The sequence below is a fragment of the Oryzias latipes genome, chromosome 8 (assembly GCF_053564925.1).
Source record: "Oryzias latipes strain Hd-rR chromosome 8, Olatipes_Hd-rR_3.1".
NCBI lineage: Eukaryota > Metazoa > Chordata > Actinopteri > Beloniformes > Adrianichthyidae > Oryzias > Oryzias latipes.
In genome coordinates, this window is record NC_136244.1 from 27,890,001 (window position 1) to 27,908,501 (window position 18,501).

An 18,501-nucleotide genomic window follows, 5' to 3' on the forward strand; every position below is an offset into this window, starting at 1 on the left:
CATCATCCATCCATCATCCATCCATCCATCCTCCATCCATCCATCCATCCATCCATCATCCATCCATCCATCCATCCATCATCCATCCATCCATCCATCCATCATCCATCCATCATCCATCCATCCTCCATCCATCCATCCATCATCCATCCATAATCCATCATCCATCCATCATCCATCCATAATCCATCATCCATCATCCATCCATCATCCATCCATCAATCATCCATCCATCCATCCATCATCCATCCATCCATCCATCATCCATCCATCATCCATCCATACATCCATCCATCATCCATCCATACATCCATCCATCATCCATCCATAATCCATCATCCATCCATACAGTGATGCTCTTGGTTGTCCTCATCTCATGAAGGTTCCTGGATGTTCCTCCCTCCAGAACCCCCTCCTGGAGGAGCAGATCTGATCCGACTTTCTCTAAAATGTCCGAGCCTCACCTCCAATCCCAGAGACCAAGGCCCGGATGGGTCCAAGCTCTGACTAGACAGGTTCTGGTTAGAAATAGGTGGATGGCTGCTTCTACTGACAGGGAAGAAAATCAGCTTTCCCATCACTGTGCCTGTGATGCGTTCACTGACCGTGAAAAAGTGGACTTATCAACCATTCAAGCTGAAAATGTTCTGGCCCGGTCTCTAACTGGATCCTCATCAGACTGAATGAAGATCCTGAGAAGGTCTGGACTCTGACCGGCCGCCTTGTGCAGTTCCAGCGCTCCTGATCCACCCAAAGTTCTCAGAACTTCCTGCTTTTGCAGATCAAAGCTCTGCAGAGTCAGGATGTTCGGAAAGAGGCGGGTGGAGTCGGTTCCTCTCCCCATCTCATTGTTCTGGTTCCACACCCCTTCCTGCACTCAGGACGGACCCTTCCTCGCCATTCTGAGTGACCACAGACATTTTCATCGGTTCGAGGCGGAAACCTTCTGGAAACATTCATGTTCACCATCTTTGTGACGAGGCCCCGCCTCCTCAGCGCTGCAGCAGTTTTCTTCCGGGAGGAATCACCGTAGCAACCCAGGGTCACGACCATGGCTGCCCCGCTGACCATCCACAGTCCTGCGTCCGAGTTCCTGCCCTGACCCCGAACTACTGTCTAGAGCTCTGGATGTTAAAAACCATCGGACCCCTCGCTCACTGCAGATACGATATGATGGGGGAGGAGCCAAATGTAGGTCAGCCCGCCGTTTGAAGCCTGGAACTCCTGGATCTGTGGAGCCTGAGGAGGCGGGAGAGGCTGCAATCAGCATGACGTCTCCCTCAGCTGAAGCCCCCCCCCAAAGCCCCGGAGCTGTCCCTCAGCTCGCCATTGTCCGAGTGGCGCCTGAATGCAGCGGGAAGAAAGGCCCCATGATGTCACGCTGCTGGAATGCCGGCCCGGAAAACTACCTTTCAGAGGAATAGCGGAGATGGGAGCTCTCCGCCTAAAGGCGAGCGCGGCCTTGTGCACGGCCTCGTGCACAGCCTCGTGCACGCTGCCAGAGCCGGGAACCTTCAGAGGCAATCAGCCGAGCTCAGCTGGACGTTTCTGCCTCTCACGCACACGTGGAGGACGGCCTCAGCTCAGGCCGCCACGAACAAACGCCGGCGCCAGAGCCGCTCCTGAAGCTCCCAGACGTCACACGATCCTAACCTGACCGGACGGGGGCACGTGCACGCCCCTTCATGCACAGAGTGCCACTCATGTGGCCCCCAGAGCTGCCCTTGCATAACGCCATCACAGCAAAGAACGGCCTCCCTGCGGAGGGAAGTTCTCCCAGGTTCCTCCAGGAGAACCAAGGAGTGACATCAAAAGCAGAGGCGCCTTTCTGCATGAATGTGAGGAAAAGGAACCGAAATCCTAAAGAATAAAAGATGAAGCTGAAAACGAGAAATCAAGAGGAATATTCCAAACATCAGAAATGAGCTCAAACATAAATATTCATGAGTGATTATGAATATTTAAGACTCCTCAGTTCACACGGAGACGCACGCCGGGAGGAGCGGCGCGGCGCGGAGGAGCGGCGCGGAGGAGCGGCGCGGGCGAGCGGCGTGGCAAACGCGTCCAAGCTAGAGTCTCACTCCGGAACGATGCAGGCCTCATCTCTGGATCAGCCGTCAGGTCCAAACCAGTTGAAAAACATCAGCAGGACAGAAGTTAAAGTTTGAAGTCCGGTTTCAAACCAACGAAACTGGATCAGAAACACGAGATGCTGACGGGCCTTCAGGCAGAACCAGGAACCCGAAAATAACAGGAGAGAGTGAGATGTCACCATGATCGCCATGAGAACCAAACATCCTCAAAGAGGGGGGTCAATTATGGGATGGCTGGTCACTACTGGCTGTTTCTGCTTCCTGGGTCTTGGTCGGTCTTACAGGAACGTGTTGGAAGTTCTGATGGTCCAGATGGTTCTGACCCAGAGGACTTGGTGCTTTAGGTTCAGTTTGTGTTCTTGTTGCTCGTTTTAAAAGTGGACTGATCAACGCCCCCACCGGCCAGGAAAGCTGGGGGCGGGGCCACGCAGCCTTGGGACGGCCTTCCTGGGGCTCTAACTGCTTCCCATCTCAACGTTCCAGCGGGTTCTCCAAAAAGCGGCTGGTTCTTCCGGGTGCAGCTCGTCAGACGCAGGTCTTCTTCAGCAGAACCAGAACCTGGGGGGGTGTGGCCACGTTCTTTCCATTACCTGGTCAGTGTGGCGAAACCCCGCCTCTTCGAGCAGCAGCAGCAGCCGCGGCGTTCTGCTTCCTCTTCGGTCCAGGACGAACAGCGTCTGCTCCTCACCCGGGTTTCTCCACTGCTGCTCCTGGCGTTTGGACCTGGGCTGGATCAGAACCGGTTCACAGATGGCTCCGGACAGAGACGGGTTCAGGATCCACCGCAGCATCTCCACTGCCCCCCCCCCCCCAGCTTGAGGTCTGCAGACAGAATCCCCCCAGGTTCTGTTTGGCGCTGAACCGAACGGAACCACTATGGAACCACAGCTCAGCAGATGCAACGGAGCAGCCTCCCGGAGGCCCCTCCACCGCCTGGTCCGGCCCGCGCTCTTCAGAACCAAGGGTTCTGATCTGATCAAAGCCTCATGGTTGACGTAAGCGTGGTGGTTCTGTCCTTCAGGATCTGCTGCGTTCAGGTTTTCTTTGTTCCAGCTGGACAGGAATTCTCTGGCTTTTTAAAAATATTTCCAACTTGATGTAATTTAATAAAACCAGTTTCTCCAGAAAAGTAGAGAAACTTTCCAGAACAAACGATTCTTCAGATTCTAAAAGGTTCCTCGTTGGCTTTGATTGGCAACTCCTCTTCGGTTTGTAGCAGAAGATGAAGATGCTGTGGAGGTGAGGACACCATGAAGGTCATTCTGGACTCCTCTGCTGGGGGGTTTCGGTTCTGAATAACCCCTCTGGACCCCACCTCCTGTCAGCCCCTCCCCCGTGCTCCTCAAACCGAACAGGAGGCAGAGAAGACGAGACAAGCTTCAGGCTGAGCTTAGAGCTCCTCATTATCGCCCAATTTGGACCGGAACCGCCCATGTTTGTCTCAACAAAGTCTGGAGCGAACAGAACCATCTGGAAAATATCACGCGGTTCCATCAGGCGGTCATGTGGGGGCGCTATTGTCTGATATGAGCTTTGACCAGAACTAAAACATGAGGAAGAAGAAAAGCGTCTCCTCCTCCTCTTCCTCCGATCATCATCCTAACTGCTCCTCCTTTACCCACCATGCATTTCCAAATGTCTTTATGGTTCCAGCAACCTCACCCTAGAACACCCACACCTGACCCTGGAACACCCACACCTCGCCCTAGAAAAACTCACACCTCACCCCTCGCCCTAGAACACCCACACCTCAACCTAGAACACCTCGCCCTAGAACTCCCACACCTGACCCTAGAACACTCACCCTAGAGAACACCCACACCTCGCCCTAGAACACTCACCCCTCGCCCTAGAACACTCACCCCTCGCCCTAGAACACTCACCCCTCGCCCTAGAACACCCACACCTCACCCTAGAACACCCACACCTGACCCTGGAACACCCACACCTCGCCCTAGAAAAACTCACACCTCACCCCTCGCCCTAGAACACTCACCCCTCGCCCTACAACACTCACCCCTCGCCCTAGAACACCCACACCTCACCCTAGAACACCCACACCTGACCCTGGAACACCCACACCTCGCCCTAGAAAAACTCACACCTCACCCTAGAACACCCACACCTCAACCTAGAACACCTCGACCTAGAACTCCCACCACTCGCCCTTAAACACCCACACCTGACCCTAGAACACTCACCCCTTGCCCTAGAACACTCACCCCTCGCCCTAGAACACTCACCCCTCGCCCTAGAACACCCACACCTCACCCTAGAACACCCACATCTCACCCTAGAACACTCCCCCCTCGCCCTAGAACTCCCACCACTCGCCCTTAAACACCCACACCTGACCCTAGAACACCCACAACTCGCCCTAGAACACCCACACCTCGCCCTAGAACACCCACACCTCGCCCTAGAACACCCACACCTCGCCCTAGAACACCCACACCTCGCCCTAGAACACCCACACCTCGCCCTAGAACACCCACACCTCGCCCTAGAACACCCACACCTCGCCCTAGAACACCCACACCTCACCCTAGAACACCCACATCTCACCCTAGAACACTCCCCCCTCGCCCTAGAACTCCCACCACTCGCCCTTAAACACCCACACCTGACCCTAGAACACCCACACCTCACCCTAGAACACCCACACCTCGCCCTAGAACACCCACACCTCGCCCTAGAACACCCACACCTCACCCTAGAACACCCACATCTCACCCTAGAACACTCCCCCCTCGCCCTAGAACTCCCACCACTCGCCCTTAAACACCCACACCTGACCCTAGAACACCCACACCTCGCCCTAGAACACCCACACCTCGCCCTAGAACACCCACACCTCACCCTAGAACACCCACATCTCACCCTAGAACACTCCCCCCTCGCCCTAGAACTCCCACCACTCGCCCTTAAACACCCACACCTCACCCTAGAACACCCACACCTCACCCTAGAACACTCACCCCTCGCCCTAGAACACTCACCCCTCGCCCCAGAACACTTGTATAGTTTTGTTCATGTCTGGGATGCAGTTGTGAATTTTACTTTCATACTTTTTGAAATCAGAACTGCAGGAAAAACATGGTCTGATGTAAAATCAAGAACTTCCTGAGGGAACGTCTGCAGCAGAACCCGGATTCTGTCGGAGCCAGACTTACTGGTTCTGCTCTTCAGTTTGGACAGCAGCTTCTGGGTGGTCATCAGGTCTCCGCTCTTCACCGCCTGCAGCAGCTCCTGCTCCTTCCCCATGCTTCCTCCTCTTCCTCAATCTTTACAGAAAGCTCCGCCCCCCTTAGGGCCCCATGGTGAGGAGGAGAACAGCCTCAGGTGAGAATCTCCTCTTCCTCCAGATGAAGTTCTGCTTCCTCACTGATGTAGAAGGAGGAAGGTAACAGATTAGAAGAGGGGAGGGACAGATCTGGGATCTGAACTCGAAGCTCAAGAATCCTGTTTACATAAAGCACTTAAATGCATCGCCGTTTCTCAGTCGGACCAAAGTTATGTTTGCTCAGAAAATACGTCAACAACCAACATCTGCAGGTGTGAGCTGAGGCTCCGCCCCTCTCACAACAGCTGACTAACATCTGAAGGTTTGGATTAAAGCTCCGCCCCTCTCACAACAGCTGACTAACATCTGAAGGTTTGGATTAAAGCTCCGCCCCTCTCACAACAGCTGACCAACAGTTGAAGCTCCTGCAGACTCATGAAATAAAATTTTGGGAAAATTTCAACAAAATGTTCTGTCACCCATCTTGCATCAGAGTTTCCGGCAGACGGTCCTGAAGGCAGCACACACCTGTGTGACGTCGGCACAGAAGCCACCTGAACGCACCGGCAGCTCTTCTGCTGTGTAAACACAGCAGGCCGTCCAGGCTGAGGGTCGGGAGGGGGCAGAGCCTTACCCCCAGTCCTGGTTCTGGAGTCCAGACCTACAGCTCAAGTTACATAAGCACCCCACCCACCCCACGTCCCACCCCCATCAGCCCCGCGCGGCAGCGGTTCGGGGCGGACACCGCGTCCGCCAGCAGAGTCTCCTCTGCGGGGAACTCCGCTAAGTTCGAGCCTCGGGACAACGGCAGCGGCCGGCCTCCGCCGACTTTGGCCCCGCGGCCTCGTTCCACTGCGGGGCAGATCTGTTAACCCACTTTCCCACTCGTGGACCCGGTTTGTAACCAAGATTTCAACCGAACTTGCCTTTTTTTGTCTTCGTGAAAACTTTGTGGAGGACGGCCGTGAACGCACCGCGGCAGCTTGGAATCCGAGAGCCGCGAAAGTGGAGTTATTCCCGCTGAAAAAGATCCTCACGCGCTCCGTCTGCGCTCCTCCTCACGCGCTCGCAACATAACTGTGCTTCTCCTGTGCGCATGTCTGACCCAAAACCACCGAACAGGACCGAACCGTCCGCGCTTTGGACCCCCCCATCTACTTTTCCCTCCTCTCTGAACGCCACACTCTCCGCTGGACTCTCCCGGTTTTACACACGCCGTCAAGTCACCATGAACGCGACAGGGAATTTCCGGCTTGGACTATCAAAATAAAATACAGATGCGTCCAAAATCTGAATTTTAACCCGAAGAGTTTCTAGAAAATGCAGGAGGCTACAAAATGAGGGGATGTAGAAACTCAAACAAAGAAAAGTTTCTGTGTGCGGCGCTAAACTACATTTGGAAAACGTGGCTGTTTGAACCTGAATGTTGTGAAATAATAAATGATTTTTAATAACCAACCAGTTTTACATTGTTAATCTGGGATGTGTAATAATAACGATTACTGAAATGATGCCAAAGTGTTTTCTGTTTTTCATCAGTAAACTATCAATGATCTTGACTTGGTGATTTCTGGATTCATCTTGACATGTGATTCATGTTGTTTCCTGAGATCATGAAAGAATATTTTCTGAAGATAGTCAGAAAATATTCTCCCCTCATCTGATCAGAACCAGGGGCCAGTTGTTCAAAGGTAAGCTGATCGGATTTTAGTGATCGGATTGGATCAATTCTTGAAAATGGGTTGTCCAAAAGGGAAAGAAGGAATCTGAAATCAGATTAGATCACAGAATCCAATCCTAGTTCTAATCTGGATCAAACCTTCAGTTTGTGTTGTTCTAAACTTGTCAGTAGGATTTGGAGAACTTTGATCCAAACAAACGGGATTATCCGGATCCCAACAGGGGGTCGGATTTAAAGGTGGATTCCAGGAGGGAAATTGGTCAAATAATACATTTGTTTCATTTAGTGTTTATACTTTTATTCATATTTTGCACTTGACTTGTGTAACCGTTGTAACAGTGATGAAGTAGATACAGTAGACATAGGCTACCAGTTAAGCTATTCAGTAAAGTAAAAACAACCAAAGCAGAACTGCAGATCCTCCTCCTAAAAGCAGAGCCTGGAAATGCTGTTCTCTCCTCCTCAGATTAAGAAACTCCCTGAACATTCTTTATTTTGTTAACTATTGGACATTTAGCCATTTTATTTAAGACGTCTTCAAAATATCAACAATGTATTTGTTTTTTTATTTTTTGTGACTCAGATGAGGGATCATAAAAGAAATTATGAATGGAAGTGGATGTTTGTTATTTTTGTGTTTTTTCTCAGAATAACAATCTCTTACAGTGACCCCATGTTGGCTCTTCTACCTGCTCTTCACATAGCTGGTAGCCCGTGTTGTGATATGTTCTCCCGTTTAGAGGACAGGTAATCTGGATCAGAGTGATGCAGTCCAATGTTGCTTTGAAAAACCGGCATAATAGTAAAACGGATTACCTGATCCTGCATAGGAGGAAATGTGATTTCCAAATCCGGATCATTTTGATCCAGATTAAACTTTTTGGCCCCAGAGGATGACAATATGAAAAAGTATTAATGAAGTAACTCCGTGGGATTCTGAGTTTGCTTCTTCCCGCCCCTTTTCAAGTAACAAATCAAGCTTCACTATTTGTTAATAATCACTATTTTATTGAATCTAAGTGTGAACTGCCTGCATCATCAGAAAAACCTCCATTTATGATTATGAGACACATGAATCAATCATTTGATTATTTCTGTAATAAGTTTCATGAATCTGTGATTTGTTTTATTTTCTATAATCAATGCCATCAAACCAAGACTTTTATTTTCCCCTCCAGCCATCTACTTCCTGTTGGGTTCTGTTTCACCTACAGAACCTTCATGAAAACCCTGCAGCCCGGTTCTGTGTGCTGAGACTTTTCTGTTCACAGATCTGCTCCTCCTCATCAGAACCCCCCCCCCCTCCCCCCCTAATCCCAGCTGACTTTTCTCTGGACTCATTCCTGCAGGGTTTCTGATCTGGAACCATCAGCAGTGAAATGCTGTCGCTCACGTCCTCAGAATGAAGAAGAAGCTCCTGCCTCCTCATCCTCAGAGGTTTGGACGTCTAAGCTGCGGTTCAGTGACGTTCTCCTGGTTCCAGCTTCAGGTTCTCTTTGGTTCCGTCTCGGTCTGATGTTTACATGAATGTCCGCAAACAACAACGGAGAAAACTTTGAACGAAGAACAAACAAGAGACCAGAGGCTGCAGCTTTCAGCACCGCCCCCTGCAGGCCGAGCAGGGAATCACACTAAAGGTTTGATTGACGGATTTATTCCTGAATGATTTAAAGACAGCAGCTGGCAGGAAGAATTCTCACAAAACAAGGAAGACAAAACATTAAGAACCAAATCCTTAAAGATTTTGTTCAAGCAGTTTCTCCTCTGATGGTCCTCCTGGTTCTGAAGTCTAGTTTGGACCAAACAGGAGAACCGTGGTAACCGTGGGGGGTGCCATGTGTAACACCAACCAGGTGGGAGGGGCCTGTATGAACATGTGATGAGGAGTCAAAGTGAGGCTGAGAACGTTGCAAACCACACAGAGACTCAGCAGAACCTCCACCTCTGATGACCCGGTTTATTCGGGAAGAACAGGTCTAGATTAAGCCCCGCCCCCTCAGTCACACCTCTCAGGATAAACTGAACCATCTTCAGTTCGATCATCTGTTTGGATTCGCGCCACGCCATCACTGAAGGGGCCACCAAATGGAACCCAACAGAACCACGGGAAACGCTGCCCCCTGCTGGCTACAGGCGGAGCTCTGATAACAACCGAGTCAGACCAGAACCGGGTTCAGGTCCAACAACTTTAAAGACCCCCGTTCCAGTCTTGGAAGGTTCCACTCTGCAGCGGGTCAGCCGTGCTTCTTGGTGATGATCATCATCTGGATGGTGTGGCGGCCCGGCAGACTGGACGCCGCCAGCTCCGGTTTGTCCGCATCAAACTGGTCCAGAGGGACCTGGATGCAGTCCAGCTCCCAGCGCCGGAGCAGAACCTCGATGGACCAGTCGGCGCTGAGGAGACGAGAACCAGCAGAGATGAGAGAGAGGAGGAGAACAGCAGGAACGCAGGACTGCAGCCTCACCTCCTCACTTGGTAGGTGGTCCAGAACCGGGCCCTGGGGTTCTTCCTCAGCAGGAATACAATCGTCACAAGAACGTCCTCAAAGTCTGCAACAGGAAACAGCTGATCAGGAACCAGGACACTTCCTGTCTGAGATTAAAACCTAAATGGACCTGCAGCTGCTTCTGAGCCAGATCAGCTAACGGTTTAGGGAACAAAGACGGACATGACGGCCAGATCCAGACCACGCCCCTTTGGGTTCTGACCAGAACATTTTGACCCGTTCAACTTTCCTGGTTCCAGAGCGGAGCTCCTGCCCTGGAAAGGACCGAGGAGACCCTGTTCTGGAGCTATGGGGGTCTGCTGCATCAGTCAGTAACACAAGGGGGCGCTGGCCCCCCAGGCCGGCAGCGGAGCCCTTTGGAAGCATGCCGTGGGGGGGTCGGGGGGTGGACCCACCTTCAGGGTCGTAGAAGACGTCTGACCCCAGGATGACCTCCAGCTCCGGGAGCAGCAGGAGGTCGGGGGGAACCTCCCCCCAGCTGAGGCCCAGCACCTCCACGCCGCTCAGTCCGTTGGCCTCACAGCTCCGCCGGCAGTTCTGCAGGCAGGACGGCTTCTCAGAGCTGTCGGACAGGAAGAGGCGGGCGCCGCAGCGCGCCGCCACCACGCCAGGAAGACTGACGCCCGCTCCGATCTGAGGAACACAGAGACACTGCTGAGGAACCTGGACTCTGTGGACCAGAACCGTCTCAAGCCTTCTACAGACAAAAGACTGTGACTCTGCACCGAGCTTTTCGGCAGAGGAGCCGAGCTCTTCGGCAGAGGAACCGAGCTCTTCGGCAGAGGAACCGAGCTCTTCGGCAGAGGAACCGAGCTTTTCGGCAGAGGAGCCGAGCTCTTCGGCAGAGGAACCGAGCTCTTCGGCAGAGGAACCGAGCTCTTCGGCAGAGGAACCGAGCTCTTCGGCAGAGGAGCCGAGCTCTTCGGCAGAGGAACCGAGCTCTTCGGCAGAGGAGCCGAGCTCTTCGGCAGAGGAACCGAGCTCTTCGGCAGAGGAACCGAGCTCTTCGGCAGAGGAACCGAGCTCTTCCGCAGAGGAACCGAGCTCTTCCGCAGAGGAACCGAGCTCTTCCGCAGAGGAACCGAGCTCTTCCCCAGAGGAACCGAGCTCTTCCGCAGAGGAGCCGAGCTCTTCCCCAGAGGAACCGAGCTCTTCCTTCCACCTCTTCGGTCTGTCTGAGCTTTGGAACGTCAGCTGATCTCTTCCAGACTGCGGCTGATCTGGGCTCCTGGTTACGGTCTCACCTCCAGCACCGTCTTGCCGCTCAGCTCCTCTCTGTGTTTCCACACGAACTGGGCCAGAACCACGGCGCAGGGCCACACATACATGCCGTACTGCGGGTCCAGAACCTGAACGTCAGCAGAACGTAACAAGTTTTTAAAACAGCAAACAGAATTGTTTTCTCACAGACGTGACCCCGCCCCCTCTGGAGGGCGGGGCTTCATATTGACCATCCTGTCTCTTGACTAAAATGGAGATTTCTATAAGCAGAACATCACCACACCTCAGGAACCTCAAAGATCGGGTCGGTTCTCTTCTTTGACCTGAGATCCTCACAGTGAGCCGAAAATTCTTTTCCACAAAGACGGGAAGAAAGCAGGACTGAAAAATAACGAATTATCTGCTAGGAAATATTAGCTCATAATTTAATCTCTAAAACTCCGGCATGACGTCATTCAAAACACTATTTGAGATGCTGTTGATGATCACAGTGCTGGAAACCGCTTCAGAGGGAAGATGTCTGGCAGCTTGTAGTTACATCAGGTGACCACTGCATGGAAGTGAACGGGGGGTGGCAGCAGAGAGCTGGTGTAAAGAACACCAAAACAGTCAGATTTCACCATGGGCCAGTTGTTCAAAAAGTTTACTCTGGATCAAAATGATCTGGATTTGGAAATCACATTTCCTCCTATGCAGGATCAGGTAATCCGTTTTACTATTATGCCGGTTTTTCAAAGCAACATTGGACTGCATCACTCTGATCCAGATTACCTGTCCTCTAAATGGGACAACATATCACAACACGGGCTACCAGCTATGTGAAGAGCAGGTAGAAGAGCCAACATGGGGTCACTGTAAGAGATTGTTATTCTGAGAAAAAACACAAAAATAACAAACATCCCTCATGAGAGGGATTGGGAGTACATCAACTAAAGGGCAGGCGCAGCATCAACATCCAACTTGTGGGCGATGCTGACCTCATCATCGTCACAAACTGTATCATGAAGTGGCCTGGGTCTGTTCATGATGCACGTATCCTGAGAGGGAGTGCTCTATACAGAGAGCTCCAAACCAACCGACCGGATGGCATAACATTAGGAGACAGGGCCTACCCATCCTACCGTGGCTGATAACTCCTTTTCTTGCAGCATCCACACCAGCGCAGGCACGCTTCAACACTGCTCATTGCAAAACAAGATGTGCAATTGAGCGTTTAAATGGAGTTCTACAGAGGCGCTCTGCATGCCTTAACTACTTAGTGGAACCACAGGGAGCTGCAACATAATACTAGCATGTATCGTCCTGCACAACATCGCTACCAGGCGCAATGTCCCTCTGTGTGATGATGTTCATGATGCACCTGAGCCATTTGAAGAACCAGACCAGCCTCTGGCATTCTGTCAGAAGGAGGGACTGAGTGGACGTATAGTAAAGGATGCAATTGGTAGACATTATTTTTGACAGGCTCATCTTTGATGATTGTTTCTTTGAAATTAATATACGGTGATGAATTGAATATATTATTTTTGTTTGTTATTGAAATCTGTTTCTGGGATTATTTCATTGTTTTTACTGAATAGCTTAACTGGTAGCCTATGTCTACTGTATCTACTTTATCACTGTTACAACGGTTACACAAGTCAATTGCAAAATATAAATAAAAGTATAAACACTAAATGAAACAAATGTATTATTTGACCAATTTCCCTCCTGGAATCCACCTTTAAATCCGACCCCCTGTTGGGATCAGGATAATCCAGTTTGTTTGGATCAAAGTTATCCAAATCCTACTGACAAGTTTAGAACAACACAAACTGAAGGTTTGATCCAGATTAGAACTAGGATTGGATTCTGTGATCTAATCTGATTTCAGATTCCTTCTTTCCCTTTTGGACGACCCATTTTCAAGATTTGATCCAATCCGATCAGCTTACCTTTGAACAACTGGCCCCAGAGGCTCAGGTGAGTTTCTCACCTGTAGGGGGGGGGGGGGGGGGGGGGGGGGTGTCAGCTAAAGATCATATTTGTGGACCAACCTCAGGTATGGAGACCGTCAGCGTCTCTCCTGGATTCTTCTTCTTGTCTTCAAACGTGAAGACCTTGCGAACAAAGTTTGGATCTTCGGCTATACTTTGCTGCATTTTGAAGTTTAACTTTCCTGTAAATTTACATAATTCCATAAATTACTCCCAGCTGTGTTTCCGCACTTTAACTTTTTTATTTTAACATTTTATTATTATTAATATTATTATAAAATAATTTCCAAACGCGGAAGTATCAGTCAATCACCTCGATGGAGAGAACACTGGGTTTGTTGATCAGCCAATCAGATTTTGGAACGCTCTCCGGCTGTAACCAATGGCATTTCAGTGTACCGCGGGGGCGGGGCTGTTACGCAACAGCTTACCAAAGCGTCATTGTGCGCGCCGGCGTCAGCTAGCTGCTGCTGCCGCGGCTAACCCGCAAAGTTGTGAGACCGGCATGCGGTGAAACTCTGCACCAGGCCGAAGTGCTAATCCCGGGCAGATCCTCCCTCACGCAAGGATCTGTTCAGAGCTCCCGCGCGAGCTCCGGATGTAGGCGGCGGGAAAGCTGGCCGCAGCACCCGGAGGAGAAATGAACCACAAGAGCAAGAAGAGAATCAAAGAGGCGAAACGGAGCGCGAGGCCTGAGCTGAAGGACTCGTTAGACTGGATCAAGCACGGTTACCACGAGAGCTTCGACCTGTCGCACCGAACCGTCAAGGTAGCGCCGCCGGAGGGAAGCTAGGCTAACAGCAGCTAGGCGGCGAGTGTGCCGCTCGTCACGTAGACAATGTAGAAGCGGGCGGGACGTCACTTCCGGGTCCCGCGAGGAGCCGCGGCTCTGCATTAAAGCAGCTTCTAGGGCGCAGCCGCGAAGTCTGGATCCAAAGTGTAGAAAGAAGTTCCGTTTTAGACAGAAACGCATCAGAATCTTCAAAATCTGATTGCAAATGAACGCGCGTGAAGGCCTGGACTGAGTGGCCCCGCCCCTCTGGGGTTCCAAACAGGAAGTGGCTCCAAGAAGCCAAAGCCTAAAGACTTCTATAGAGAACAACAGCTGTTCCTCAGTCATTCTATTGTTCAGAAGAACCGTTCTGGATCTGATTCCTCTTTTTTCTCTGTAGTTGAAGTTATACAAGTCATAAACGGGCCTCAGTAAAAGTAGGCGTGTCCTGCTGGGCCCCACCTCCAAATCAAAACGTTTGATTGACAGATTTCGGTTAGTCTGATTTCCTTCACTGCTCACTAAAGCAGTGCACTGAAAGTGTTTACCGTTTTTAGTGCACCAAAATCCAGTCCCCTAGAAATCTCCCAGAAGTCTCTGCCAGTGTGCAACGATGATCACTAGATGGACAGATATAGACCACAATGCTTTGCATTTGAGCAATTTTCAATAATAAAGTGTATTTAAATTTTTTTCTTTTCAAACCATGAATGTTCTCATCAGAACACAGTGGGGAGGGTCTGAAGCCATGGCGGGGGCTCACAGCTGCTTCCCTGGTGTCCTTACAGGACAACGTGGAGCGGGTCGACACCCGCCACCTCTCTGCTGTAGAGTTCATCGAGCGCTTCGAGCGGCCCTACAAGCCCGTCGTTCTGCTCCACTGCCAGGACAGCTGGGCCGCCCGCGAGAAATGGACCCTGGAGCGCCTGAAGCGCAAATACCGGAACCAGAAGTTCAAGTGTGGGGAGGACAACGACGGCTACTCTGTGAAGATGAAGATGAAGTACTACATGGAGTACCTGGAGTCCACCAAAGACGACAGCCCGCTCTACATCTTCGACAGCAGCTACGGTGAGCACGCCAAGCGCCAGAAGCTGCTGGAGGACTACGAGGTGCCGGTATTCTTCCGGGACGACCTGTTCCAGTTCGCGGGGGAGAAGCGCAGGCCGCCGTACAGGTGGGGGTTCTTCGGAGCAGGATTTACCTGGGTCTTTGTCGGCACCGCCTCACGCCGTCCGCTCCTCCTCGCAGGTGGTTTGTGATGGGCCCGGCCCGCTCCGGAACGGGGATCCACATCGACCCGTTGGGCACCAGCGCCTGGAACGCTCTGGTTCAGGGCCACAAGAGGTGGTGCCTGTTCCCCACCAACACGCCGCGCGAGCTCATCAAGGTGACCCGGGAAGAAGGCGGGAACCAGCAGGACGAGGCCATCACATGGTTCAGCGTGGTCTACCCCCGCTCCCAGCAGCCCACCTGGCCCCAGGAGTTCAGACCGCTGGAGATCCTGCAGAGACCCGGGGAGACCGTCTTTGTGCCGGGTCAGTAAGGACCCGGGGATCTGTCTGTACCTGGAACTCTGTGACCATCGAACCCCCCCCCCCCTCACTGTTTCTAGAGGCTACGGCTGGTCTGACCAAACCAGATCCGTGTTCAACTTTGCTGTATGATCCTCAGGGCTCTGGAGGTCCGGCGGGTTCTCTGGCGCTCTGAGGATCCGGCGGGTTCTCCGGCGCTCTGAGGATCCGGAGGGTTCTCCGGCGCTCTGAGGATCCGGCGGGTTCTCCGGCGCTCTGAGGATCCGGCGGGTTCTCCGGCGCTCTGAGGATCCGGAGGGTTCTCCGGCGCTCTGAGGATCCGGCGGGTTCTCCGGCGCTCTGAGGATCCGGCGGGTTCTCCTGCGCTCTGAGGATCCGGCGGGTTCTCTGGCGCTCTTAGGATCCGGCGGGTTCTCTGGCGCTCTGAGGATCCGGCGGGTTCTCTGGCGCTCTTAGGATCCGGCGGGTTCTCTGGCGCTCTGAGGATCCGGCGGGTTCTCTGGCGCTCTGAGGATCCGGCGGGTTCTCTGGCGCTCTGAGGATCCGGCGGGTTCTCTGGCGCTCTTAGGATCCGGCGGGTTCTCTGGCGCTCTGAGGATCCGGCGGGTTCTGCTTTAGAAAACAGCAGCAGATGAATTCCCTGATTTCAATTGTTCCATCAGCTCATTTGGACCGTTGCTGCTTTCGTTCTGTTGTGGGTCAGAGACCTCCAGAATCATCAGAACCGTTGAACTGCAGGTCTGAGGTCCGGTCTGGATCTCTGCCGTTAAAGATTCTGTTGAGCTGGACTCCTGAAACGGGTCAAACCCTGGCGGTCCTCATGGAATGTCCTGTCTTCAGGTGGGTGGTGGCACGTCGTCCTCAACTTGGACACCACGATCGCCGTGACCCAGAACTTTGCCAGTACCACCAACTTCCCCATCGTGTGGCACAAAACGGTCCGAGGACGACCCAAGTTGTCCAGGAAGTGGTACCGGTGAGTGGCTTCTGGTTCTGCAGAGCTGTGAGCTTCTGGGGTCCGCTGACCCCCGCCTCTGTCCTTTCAGCGTGCTGAAGCAGGAGCGGCCCGATCTGGCGGCGCTGGCGGACAAAGTGGACCTGCAGGAGTCCACGGGCATCGCCTCGGACAGCTCCAGCGACTCCTCGTCCTCCTCCTCCTCCAGCTCGTCCGACTCGGAGGTACTGACCGGGTTTGTGCGGGCTCCTCCTGACCCGTCGGACTCTTCAGCCAATCAGCTGCTGCTCTTTGTCCCTGCAGGGGGGGTCGGGCTCAGAGGGCGACACCATGTCCCACCGCAGGAAGAAGAGGCGTGTCTGCGGCTCGGCGGCGAACGGCGACTCCACCACCCAGGACGACTGCGTCAGCAAGGAGAGGAGCTCGTCCCGGTGACCCGCAGCCCCCACCAGCCTGCTGCCCCCCCGAGGGGAGGGGTCTGCTGTCTGCAGAGATAAGATGGGCGGGGTTGAAAGGGGGGGCTGAAAGAGACCACCACTGTGCTTTTCTACGTGTCCGTTCTGTACAGACTCTGGTTCTATGGGGGGGGGGGTTCTCCAGCCTGATGTAAAGGCGCGGTGCGTTCAGGTTCAGCAGGGACGTCTGTGCTCTGCTTGAGCTCCTCTCAGGTTCTGGCTGTGAGACGGGGCCACTAAAGTCCGGTTTGAAGGAACCAGCAAAGTTCTCGGTTCAATCTGCTCCACCCACTCTGCCTTAACCCCCACCCACCCTGCAGGAAGTCTGAGGACCGGACCGGGTCAGAACAAGCCCACATGGGGGGGTGACGGGCCCCTGAAGCAAAAACCTCCTGACGCTGTGGTCTGTGACCTTCTTCTGAGGGGCGGGGCTAGAACCGCAGACAGAAGACCAGACCAATGGACCTTCTGGACTCTGCTGGATGGGCGGGGTCTCCTTAGTTTCTTGGTTTCCGTGGAAACGGGAGCTCTGTAAATGTCAAAGTGCCTCTGTGGGGGGGGGTCGACTCACAGACTGATCCGTTTTACTGTTTCTCAATAAAACATTTCTGACTCAGAACCGGGTCTGGACTCATTTCTGAAGGGGGGGGTCTCTGTTGACCCGACAGATGTCGGTAATAATCCACGTGGAAATGGGAAATTGATCAGCGCAAATGTAATTTCTTGTTGCTTTCTGAATGGTTGAGACATACACCATACATTGTTTTATCAAAAATAAAACAAACTAAAGGCATATGCATGAATACCATAATTCTGTAGCTTATGAAGAAATATAAAACTATGAAAACAACTTTCCCCAGTGGACAATTAATACGTCTGTCTGTCTAATTGCACCTCTATCTGCTCCTCCAGACGGACACACTGACGAGAATATCAGTTTTATACATTATTTCGTTCTGTTAACTATATTATTTATGAGGATGAATTGCACAACATGCCAATATTGCAGAACATATTTCACTTTTCTTTTTCCAAATAAGTGTTCATTTGAATTTCTATTGTAATTTTTGTTTGATTTTTTTTTATTTGTTTCACTGCTGATGGATCAAACGGGTGTTGGTGTAGCTGTTAATTGTCAGACTTGCTTTGTGAAGTCTTCATGTTATTTCTGAGAGGCAGTATTGTCATTTTCACTTTCACGTGTTTCTTCCATCTGCCGACGGCGTCGCCGTTTCTCATTTCACCCGTTTTTGTGCGTACACCTGGGTCAGAGCTTGAAGGACCGCACATTTTCCCCTCAAGTTTGCTTTTTATAAATCTCAACTATTGCGTAGAGAGTGGCGTACGCCTTCTTCCGTGGTCAGGGGCCCACGTGTTCTCCAACTGACCTGCCATTGTAGCTTCTTAGTGAAACACCTGATCCAGGTAACCAGCTCCAGATCAAGCTGAACCCAGCAGGCATAGCGTCTGTTCTGGGAGCGCCTGACCCGCGGGTTGAGCTCTTATTTTGAAGCAGCAGAAGTTCCGCGCAGGCGCAGTGGTCATCGGTCCCGCGGACAGCTCTGCAGAGGACAGATGCCAAAGTATATGACGTCATGGGTTTGATTTGGAAAATGACCAATGAGAAAACTGCTAGAGAAGTGACGTCTGCAGACTCAGGATCAAGCGGCAGCGCATCAGTAAAGCATTTTCTCCCAGAAAGTGTTGGGGGGGTATGGCAAGCCGAAGACAGCAGAAGACCCCGACAGCACAACGTTTTAGGCAGCAGTGGTTGTTTCCATCAGGAAATGCGCTGAAAATGTTGATCATAGAACTAAAGAAATGCCGTTTGGACGCCACAACGTCCAAAACTGTCTGTTTTTCTGTCAGGAGAGAAAACGCAGTGACGATGGCGTTCAGATCCAGATTTTCCCGCTCTGTAGTTAGGGCAGGAATTCCCGTACACCCCGGGACGAATTTCGCCCGCGATATTCACCAACGTTTAACGCCTTGTGACTAAACAAAGGGCACCAATGTGAGTGTG

At 52.2% G+C, this 18,501-nt stretch overlaps 3 protein-coding genes across 11 annotated transcripts in view; 1 reads left to right on the forward strand and 2 right to left on the reverse strand.

The window, feature by feature from the left end:
• The window catches only part of caskin2b (CASK interacting protein 2b), a 31,816-nt gene extending 25,201 nt beyond the window's left edge, over positions 1 to 6,615 (reverse strand). For 2 of the 3 annotated variants that reach the window (XM_078951982.1, XM_078951981.1), the window contains exons 1-2: positions 6,303 to 6,615; positions 5,267 to 5,477 (exon numbers count right to left, since the gene is read on the reverse strand). In XM_078951982.1, the coding sequence (XP_078808108.1) occupies positions 5,267 to 5,357 (91 nt within the window). In that variant the 5' untranslated portion in view covers positions 5,358 to 5,477; positions 6,303 to 6,615. Of the gene's footprint in view, positions 1 to 5,266; positions 5,478 to 5,855; positions 5,977 to 6,302 lie in introns of those variants that run through there. The other variant, XM_023957193.2, reaches the window with a different exon arrangement.
• A 2,080-nt stretch (positions 6,616 to 8,695) lies between these two features.
• mettl23 (methyltransferase 23, arginine) lies at positions 8,696 to 13,214 on the reverse strand. 7 transcript variants are annotated; one of them, XM_078952003.1, is made up of 7 exons: positions 13,075 to 13,214; positions 12,822 to 12,943; positions 11,069 to 11,136; positions 10,809 to 10,913; positions 9,960 to 10,197; positions 9,523 to 9,607; positions 8,696 to 9,451 (listed from the first exon to the last, which is right to left on the reverse strand). In XM_078952003.1, the coding sequence occupies exons 4-7, from the start codon at positions 10,890 to 10,892 to the stop codon at positions 9,292 to 9,294; spliced, it is 567 nt and encodes a 188-aa protein (XP_078808129.1). In that variant the 5' UTR covers positions 10,893 to 10,913; positions 11,069 to 11,136; positions 12,822 to 12,943; positions 13,075 to 13,214; the 3' UTR covers positions 8,696 to 9,291. The 7 variants fall into 7 exon arrangements, with proteins under 7 accessions (XP_078808129.1, XP_078808128.1, XP_004084829.1 ...); XM_078952002.1 differs by lacking the exon at positions 11,069 to 11,136 and having other exon boundaries at positions 9,531 to 9,607; XM_004084781.5 differs by lacking the exon at positions 11,069 to 11,136.
• Positions 13,215 to 13,358: 144 nt separating this feature from the next.
• jmjd6 (jumonji domain containing 6, arginine demethylase and lysine hydroxylase) lies at positions 13,359 to 17,097 on the forward strand. The gene is made up of 6 exons (XM_004084779.4): positions 13,359 to 13,530; positions 14,322 to 14,710; positions 14,785 to 15,071; positions 15,909 to 16,044; positions 16,115 to 16,247; positions 16,327 to 17,097. Exons 1-6 carry the CDS (start codon positions 13,402 to 13,404, stop codon positions 16,456 to 16,458), a joined length of 1,206 nt encoding a protein of 401 aa, XP_004084827.1. The 5' UTR covers positions 13,359 to 13,401; the 3' UTR covers positions 16,459 to 17,097.
• The last annotated feature ends 1,404 nt before the right edge of the window (positions 17,098 to 18,501 follow it).